The 8,800-nt window shown below is 57.9% G+C and overlaps 1 protein-coding gene across 1 annotated transcript in view; it reads left to right on the top strand.

Annotated features, from left to right (window-relative positions):
- NLRC5 (NLR family, CARD domain containing 5) overlaps nt 1-8,800 on the top strand; it is a 99,764-nt gene that overhangs the window by 77,972 nt on the left and 12,992 nt on the right. Inside the window, exons 36-45 of the mRNA XM_014545525.1 lie at nt 300-383; nt 2,393-2,476; nt 4,733-4,816; nt 5,219-5,302; nt 5,601-5,684; nt 5,824-5,901; nt 6,588-6,671; nt 6,753-6,824; nt 7,301-7,384; nt 8,270-8,353. Of these exons, the coding sequence (XP_014401011.1) occupies nt 300-383; nt 2,393-2,476; nt 4,733-4,816; nt 5,219-5,302; nt 5,601-5,684; nt 5,824-5,901; nt 6,588-6,671; nt 6,753-6,824; nt 7,301-7,384; nt 8,270-8,353 (822 nt within the window). The remainder of the gene's footprint in view (nt 1-299; nt 384-2,392; nt 2,477-4,732; nt 4,817-5,218; nt 5,303-5,600; nt 5,685-5,823; nt 5,902-6,587; nt 6,672-6,752; nt 6,825-7,300; nt 7,385-8,269; nt 8,354-8,800) is intronic.

The following is an 8,800-nucleotide window of genomic DNA, read 5'->3' as shown; positions in this document are numbered from 1 at the left end:
GACCTCACCGGGGCCGTTTCAACCTCACCAGGGCCGTCCCGACCTCACCGGGGCCGTTTCAACCTCACCGGGGCCTGGCCTCCTCTTTTGCAGCCCTCACTCAGGGCATCATTTCTTAGCCCAGTCAGTTGTGACGGCCATGCCCCCTCCTCAAGGACTCCAGAGCCTGACTGTTGGAGCCAGATGCCCCCAGGGAGCCTGGACGGGAGGGGTGGGCTAGGATGGGCTCCTGCGGGCACTGAGGGGTCCAGGGCTGGGCAGGCTTGTCTAACCCTCCCCTCATGCCTGGTCCCCCACAGCTTGTCTAACAATCAACTTGGCGAGGAGGCCTCCACGGTGCTGGCGGGGGCCCTTGAAGGCAAGAGCTGGCTGAGGAGGCTCGAGTAAGTGCTGAGGCTCATGCCGGGAAGGGCTGTTGGGAGCAGACCTAGCCACCCTGGCAGCTTTTGTGACCACGAACTGTCCAATCCCCGAATGGCCCAGTGAGCTGGGCGCCCTCCTTTTTACTCCCTGACCTGGCTCTGAGGGCTGTCACAACGCTTGCTCACTCCAACCCACCCAAGCCAGAGACGCACTGGCTCACGTCTCAGGATTTTACAAGGCAGCTGGCTTCAGGCTTGGCTGGATCCAGGTTCTATTTTTGTTCCCACCACCCCAACCCCGCCTTTCTCTCTGGCTCTCTCCCTCGCCACCTTTTTTGTTTGTTTGTTTAAATCCTCACCTAAGGATATTTTTTCCCATTGCTTTTTTGTTTTTTAGAGAGAGTGGAAGGGTGGGAGAGAGAGAGACAGAGAGAAACATTGATGAGAGAGAGACACATGGATTGGTTGCCTCCCGCATGAAACCCAGGCGTATGCCCTTCCGTCCACAGGCCGATGCTCTGACCCCTGAGCTAACTGGCCAGGGCTCTCTCCCTCTTGACTTCATTCTCAGGCAGGCTGTTCCTGCAGCTACAACTACTGGTACTTCCTCCCAGGACCTACCACAAAGGCCTTTGGTTGACTCTCACTGGACCAGGGCGGGTCACATGGCCATTCCTACACCCATCACTGTGGCTCTGAGCATGCCGTATTTTGATTGGCCCGATCTGGGTCACGGGCTCACCCAATGCTCTGGACGTCGTGGGGGGGTGGTATTTCAGGGTGCTATTCACAGAACAAAAGGAAACAGAATCTGGGCAGAAAAACAATCCACAGATGTCCACTGCCATTTGCCTACTGTCTTTTTTTAGGTTCTGGCAACATTTATAATTTGGAGTCACCAAATTCTTAGAAACACCAGAAACAGCCTCGGACTGAAGGCGAGGCCCCATCTCACACAGACTTAATAACATCTAGATGGGACATTTAACAGGGGATCTCCTGCTTTTAATCTCTGAGTTCTTCCCATGACCAAACACACACACTCATTCTAAAGTTCGTCATGGTAGAAATATGCAGCAGAGGACATGTGATCCCTGAGGGCGAAATTCCTGGGAAAACGACTCTGAAAGGACAGTTGGTAACCTTTGCTCCAGATTATTGACCTGTGTTTTGGATACAGTGCAGAAGTGGCCTTCTGACTCGTTCTTCTTCACAATGAAATTCTCCCCCTTTGACCCCCTTTGGCCCAGGGATGGGGGTGGTATTAGGGTGACTTTGACCAGAAGGCTCACGTGTCTTCCCACTGAACTGTCCCCCTCCATGTGCCTGCCCTCTGCTCAGCCTCCCTGCCTCTGGGAGCTTTTGTTTGGAGGGTTGGAGGCTAATGAGGTCATTCATGGGCCCATGTGTGTATTTGACAAATATGGACTCACCTGGGCACCTGGGCCAGGACCCGGAACTAGAGGTGCTGCAGGGAACAGAGCAGACCTGTGGCCCTTTCTCTTCTTTTTTAAAAAAAATATGTTTTTACTGATTTTAGAGAGAGAGAAAGGGAGGAGAGACAGAGAGAGAAACATCCATGTGAGAGAAACATTGATTGGTGGCCTCCTGCACGCCCCCTACTGGGGATGGAGCCAGCAACCTGGGCATGTGCCCTGACCGGGAATTGAACCGGCGACCTTTCGGTGCACAGGACCGTGCTCAACCACTGAGCCACACCAGCCAGGATGGCCCTGATCCTGGATATGTGGTCGCTCTGGTTACTGATCAGTAGTCTGGGTCCCGTGTGGTTCAGAAATGGAGCTGCTGCTGGGATGGCTGTCATGATTCGTGCCGGGAACCGGCGTTCGGCTTCCCCAGGGCAGTTCTGTTGTGTGCGATATTTTGGCACCGTGTGGATGGAGGTGGCTGTCTGGGCAGCTGGCATTGCCAAGCACTGAGGCCTCAGGCAGCTGGACTGACGGGCCTCGATCTGCACGTGGGGCCCAACCCCAGCAATGCCAAGGCCTCCTCTGGTTCCTCCCCTCCAGCCTCAGCCACGTCCCCCTGGACGACTCCACCCTGGCTGTACTCGCGCAAGGACTGAGCCACATGACCCGCCTGCAGAGCCTCTGGTGAGTGTCCCAGCAGCCCCATGGGCGTGAGTGGGAGGATGCGATCTCCAGCTCCACAGGGACCACCGGCTCAGGACGCACTGAGCCCCTGTCCTTGGGACATTCCGGCATCCTGCCAGCTGGTGCCACTGCCCTTTCCTTTCAATGCCACCAGCTCCCTCCCGGCTACAAAGTGGCCTGAGGGGTCGGGGCCAAGTCCCAGAACAACCAACCCTCCGTGTGCACAAACTCATCCTGCATCTGGTTCCCTGGGTCCGTTCGCCTAGATCAGCGGTTCTCAACCTGTGGGTCGCGACCCCTTTGGCGGTCGAAAGACCCTTTCACAGGGGTCGCTTAAGCCCATCCTGCATATGAGATATTTCATTAAGATTCATAACAGTGGCAACATTACAGTGATGAAGTAGCAACGAAAATAATTTTATGGTTGGGTCACAACATGAGGAACTGTATGTAAAGGGCCAGAAGGTTGAGAACCACTGGCCTAGATTCTGCGTTTCTAACCAGCTCCCTCGAGGTACTTCTTCTGGGGCCTCAAACCACACTGAATAGTGAAGGTCTAGACCAGCGAGTTCGACCTTTTCCATCGTGTGTCGCACATAGATGAATTACTAACATTCTATGACACACCAAAAAAAATGTTGATGTGACCCAAAAAAAGTGTATAATTTTTAAAAATATGTTTTTATTGATTGTAGAGAGAAAGGAAGGGAGAGGGATAGCGAGATAGAAACATCACTGATCGGCTGCCTCCTGCACACCCCCTACTGGGGGTCGAGCCTGCAACCCGGGCATGAGCCCCAACCATGGGTCAAACCGGTAACCTCTTGGTTCATGGGGCGACGCTCCACCACTGAGCCACACCCGTTGAGCAAGGGTATAATTTTGATTCATTCACACCAGACAGGTGTTATTGTGTTGGCTGTTGTCATTTTTTTTTATTTGACAATCTAACAGAAAAGAAGCCAGTGCCCTTGACTGCATAGTCAGGTATGGCATGTTCTTGTATGTGCTCTGACTGGGATTGAACCCACACCCCTGGCATAACAGGACGATGCTCTAGCCGACGGAGCTACCTGGCCAGGGCGGGTGCTGCGTGTTAAGAACGCCTGCGGGTACGTGTTGAAAATCTCCGGCCTAGACTCAGATCTGGTGACCTTGACAGTCTCCCCGGCGGCCCTGGCCACTTTGATAAACAAATATCACGAGCTCTTTCCATGTGGTATTTCAAAATACAAAACACGATGACTAAAAACAAACCCAAGCCCTAGCCGGTTTGGCTCAGTGGACAGAGCGTCGGCCTGCAGACTGAAGGGTCCCAGGTTTGATTCCAATCATGGGCACATTCCCAGCTTGCGGGCTTGATCCCCGGTAGAGGGCATGCAGGAGGCAGCCAATCAGTAATTCTCTCTCATCGTTGACGTTTCTATCTCTCTCTCTTTCCCTCTCCTCTTTAAAAATTAAAATATAATTTTAATTTTTAAAATTATATTTTAAAAATACACACACACAAATCCAAGCATGACACCAGGCATTGCTTTGTTCTTATCCCAGTCCACCCCCCCACCCCCCTGCCCCCCCAGCACTGTAGAGCGCTAGGAAATGAGGTCAGAGGGTTTGGGGAGCAGAGCATGTGGGAGCAGGCCATTTCCCCCATAATTTAAGGGAAGGCAGATGGCTAATTTTAATTTGCAAAAGAAAACAACCCTCAGACAAATAGCTAGTGTGGGGCTCCGTTTGCATGGGCTGCGTTGTTTTATTTTTTTTCTCACTCCCAGAGGCAGGGCTCAGGCAGGGCTCAGAAAAGACACTAGACTGGTTTGAGGCTAAGCCACCATTTGCACGGATTAGCAGAAGATGCCTAATGAATCCTCTGACCTCATTGCCTGAATGTGGAACCCACATGAACTTGGCACTCGGCGGGGCTGGCTGGAGATCCCTGATGTGGGGCCGAGGCCAAGTCTGCTCAGACCAGGACACGTGGCCTCTGCTCCCAGGCCTGCAGTCCTGGGCTGGCATTTCCGCCTGGCCAGGGGGCGGCCTTGAAACCAGCCCGGCTCCTCCCCGGGCCTCTGTTTCCTCCCCCGGACACTGGGGACAGTCATGCCCACCCGGCCCGGCCTTCCTCCCGAAGATTGATACTGGCCTGTGAGTCCCTAGACGTGTAAAGGCTTCGCAAGCTGTAGAGCCCGTAGCACAGCCCCTGCCCAGGCCTTCACTCCTGACGATGGCCTCCTGGCCTGTTCCCTGCCTCTCCAGCCTGAGTGGAGACGACATTGGTGACGTTGGCTGCACCCGCCTTGCCAAGGCCCTCGAAGCCGCCACCAGCTTGGAGGAGCTGGGGTGAGTTGCCTGTCCCCGCCCCCGGCCCCAGAACACGTTGGCAGGGGGAGATGACAAAAGCAAGAGGCTCCTTGAAGACACGCCTCACGTATTGGTGACACTCGTCGCCCTCGCCCACTCCTGCGCGGCGTAACCCCTGCCGTAGGGCCCGGGAAACCCAATGGTAGGATGTGAGCGTGTTGATGGCAGCAGGAGGCAGTGAGGGCAGACATCAGGCAGGACATCGTAAACACGGGATACGAGCTTGGAGTCGTCACCCAACATAGTGTGAGGGCCTTTATCTGTGAGCCTCGGCCTTTCTCCAGACTTCGGCCTCCTCCTGGTCTGGGATGGGGATGGGGATGGGAACCTGCCAGCCGGGGGGCAGGCGGATGCTTCCCGTTCTGCTGTTTTCTCTCCAAGCTTGAGCCACAACCAGATTGGAGACGCGGGTGCCCAGCACTTGGCTGCCGTCATGCCCGGGCTGCCTGAGCTCCGGAGGCTAGAGTGAGTGGCCAGCCCTCCCCACAGGGGCCCTCGGGGGCCGCCCCATGGTCTGAGGAGACCCTGGCTTCTGCCTCAGGCTGAACTTCAACTTCAGTGCCCAGTGGCGCTGAGTTACCTCCCGGCCTTGCTCACTTTGGGACCTCGAGCAGCCCAGCCCCTGCCCCTCTCTGGGCCTTTCTGCCCCACCGGGCTGGGAGGGTGTGCAGTGGGGATGCTGTCTCTTAGGGCCCCAGGAGATGGGGGGGGTGGAGGAAATGGGGGGTCCGAGGGTCTGATGTCTGCCCCCCTCCCTCCACAGCCTCTCAGCGAACGGCATCTGCCCGGCTGGGGGAGTGCAGTTGGTGGAATCCCTCGCCCTTTGCAAGCACCTGGAGGAGCTGATGTGAGTGTGTGCCCAGGGGACTGGCCTCCGCCCTCTGTGTCCCCAAGGCCCGCCTGGCCCTCATCTCCCCCGGGAGGTACAAGGCCGGGGTCTGAGGCAGCCAGCCAGGTGCTCAGCCTCATCCCTTCTCTTCCTCCAGGCTCGGCTGCAATGCCCTGGGGGACCCCACAGCCCTGGGGCTGGCCCGGGCGCTGCCCCCGCACCTGAGAGTCCTGCAGTGAGTGTCCCCGCCTGTGGGGTGTGCGGGGCTAGTGGGCGGGGCTCCTCCATGAGCGCTTGGGGGTCAGGGTCCTCGTCCCTTGAGCTGCCCTGCCTTTGGGCAAACTGGCATGTACTGGGCTGGCTGCCCGCTCTCCCGCCTGCTCCTCCCCTGCCTCTGGAGTCTGGGGAGCCTAGTCCAGGCGCGGCCACCGCCCTTGTGTGCCCATGGCCGGGCCCCGCCCCTCGAATCTCAGTTTCCTCATCTGCAAAAGAGTTCAAGGCTCCTGAGCGCATCTCTGAGGGTGAGCCAGGACGTGTCAGCAGGGGGCCATGCGGGAGAAGAGCGCCCAGCCGCACGGCCCAGCACTCTACAGTGTGTGTCCACGGTCTCACTGGGGCCTCGCAGCGGCCCCGTGGGGCTGGGGCTTTATTTGCTACGTTTCCAGGCAACAGAACTGCAAGCAGGAGAGGGGTGGAGAGCTTACCTTCCTAACACATGGAGCCAGGCCTTGAACTTGGGGTCTCGGACTCCAAAGCCAGGGTCCTTGATACGTCCTGGGTCCTGTGTGGCTGGGGATGGCCATGACCCAGAGACCGTCTGAGGTCTGGCGGCATAGCCTGAGACAAGGCTGTGAGTGGGGGATCCAGCCCCCCAGCCCTCACATGGTTCCCCAAGACCCCTTCCCCCTCCCCTTTCCCCAGCCTGCGGTCCAGCCGTCTGGGCCCAGAGGGGGCGCTGAGCCTGGGCCGGGCCCTGGACGGATGCCCACATTTGGAAGAGATCAGGTGAGTGGGTGCCGTGGAGCCTGGGCACGGGGACGGGAGGGGGCATCGGGGGGCTCCTCTCACAGTGTCTCTGCCCCTCAGCTTGGCAGAGAACGCCCTGGCCGGACAGGTCCCCCACTTCCGTCAGGGGCTCCCGCGGCTGAGGCAGATAGAGTAAGTAGCCCCCTGACTCCCTGGAGCTGGGCGGGAGGGTGGGGGGCAGCCCTCTCTGACACCTGGGAAGGCCTTTTTTTAAAAAATGTTTTTATTGATTTTAGAGAGAGAGGAAGGGAGAGAGAGAGAGAGAAACATCGATGAGAGAGACATCGTTCTGCTGCCTCCTGCACGCCCCCTCCTGGGGATCGAGCCTGCAACCCGGGCATGTGCCCTGACTGGGAATCGAGCTGGTGACCCCTCGGCTCATGGGTCGCTGCTCAACCACTGAGCCACACCAGCCGAGCGGGAAAGCCTTTGAAGCGACAGAGGCCTCAGGTCCAGGGGAGCCTGGGACCAAAGGGGGCACTTTTCTAAGACTCCCACGTGCCCCAGCCCCTGGCTACTCCGCTCCCTCCTGCTCAGGGCACAGCAGGGGGAAGGGGCTGGGGAGCTGCCTGACTCAGACACCTCCATCCCATCTGCTCTTTCCCCAGCCTGGTTTCCTGTGAGATCGACGACCAGGCTGCCAAGCTCCTCGCTGCCAGCTTCATGCTCTGCCCGGCCCTGGAAGAAATCCTGTGAGTGCTGGGCCCCGGGGCGTGGCCCTGGCCTGCTGTGCCAGGGAACGGCTCCCTTCTCCCCAGAGCCCTCCGGCCAAGTGGGAAGGTCATTCTTGCTCAGTTCTCCTCTGGAGGAAGTTTTCACACTTGAGCTGCAAGGGGCACAGGTGGGCACTGTGTCCACAGCCTCGCGTGCCTGTGTCCCTGCCTGTGAGTGGTGGGAGGGGAGGTGGACCAGCCGGTCCCTAGAGGCTCTTTGCCCCTGACCTTCCCTTTGGGAGGTGGCTGGAGAGGCCGCCTGGCCTGGCTTATGGGACCTTGATTTACAAACCACCTGTTGGTAGTGAAGAGTAGCTGAAGCCAGCAGGCCCCCACCTGCCCACTGGCCTTGCCCCACCCCCACCCCCTTGGCAATCAGAGGCGTTCAAACCTTACCTGGCTGGTGTGGCTCAGTGGTTGAGCATCGACCTATGAACCAGGAGGTCACGGTTTGATTCCCAGTCAAGGGCACATGCCTGGGTTGTGGGCTCCATCCCCAGTGTGGGGTGTGCAGGAGGCATGTGTGTGTGTGTGTGTGTGTGTGTGTGTGTGTGTGTAGAAAAATAGGCAACAAGTAATAACACAAGAGGTGCGTGGATGTGACAAAAGTCACGATGGAGCACACCCATGGTGGGAGTTTGGACCATTACAAACCAAGTGTCCTGGACTCTGGGGACAGCCGGGTCCTGAGCTGCCTGGTTCTGAAGGATGACCAGCCTGGGAATGGGTTTGGGGGAGGAGCCACCTGTGCCCTGAGAAGTCTCAGGGAGGGCACACAGCACCCCATCAGGGACTCTGGAGCCTGTTGGCCCAGCCCTCCCCCTCCCTGCTCTCCTGACGCTGACCTGGGCCCCTGTCCTGCAGGCTGTCCTGGAACCTGCTTGGGGACGAGGCGGCTGCCGAACTGGCCCAGGTCCTGCCTCGGATGCAGCGGCTGAAGAGTGTGGAGTAAGAGGGGCCCATCCTGGGAAGCCAGGGGGGCGGGGGGGGCAGAGGGGACCTGCGTCCTGGGGTAAGCCCAGAGGCCATGGGTCAGGCCTCTGCCTCCAGGAAGCCCTCCTTGCCTAGCCCTAGCCTAACCCTAACCCCTAGACCCTAAGCCCTAATCCCTTAACCCTTAACCCTTAGCCCTTAAACCTTACCCTCACCCTCACCTTTGACCCCTGACCATCGACCACCTGACCTTTAGCCTTTGACCCTTGGCCTTTGACCCCTGACTTTGGCCCCTGACCCTAACACTTGACAGCCCTAACAACCCTAACCCTAACCTTAGACCCTAGTCCAGCCATGGGCAAACTACGGCCCACGGGCCGGATCCGGCCCATTTGAAATGAATAAAACTAAAAAAAAAAAAAGACTGTACCCTTTTATGTAATGATGTTTACTTTGAATTTA

The sequence above is a fragment of the Myotis brandtii genome, unplaced genomic scaffold, assembly GCF_000412655.1.
Source record: "Myotis brandtii unplaced genomic scaffold, ASM41265v1 scaffold411, whole genome shotgun sequence".
NCBI lineage: Eukaryota > Metazoa > Chordata > Mammalia > Chiroptera > Vespertilionidae > Myotis > Myotis brandtii.
Note: the sequence above shows the minus strand (reverse complement) of the source record. Positions and strands in the feature narration are given on the sequence as shown.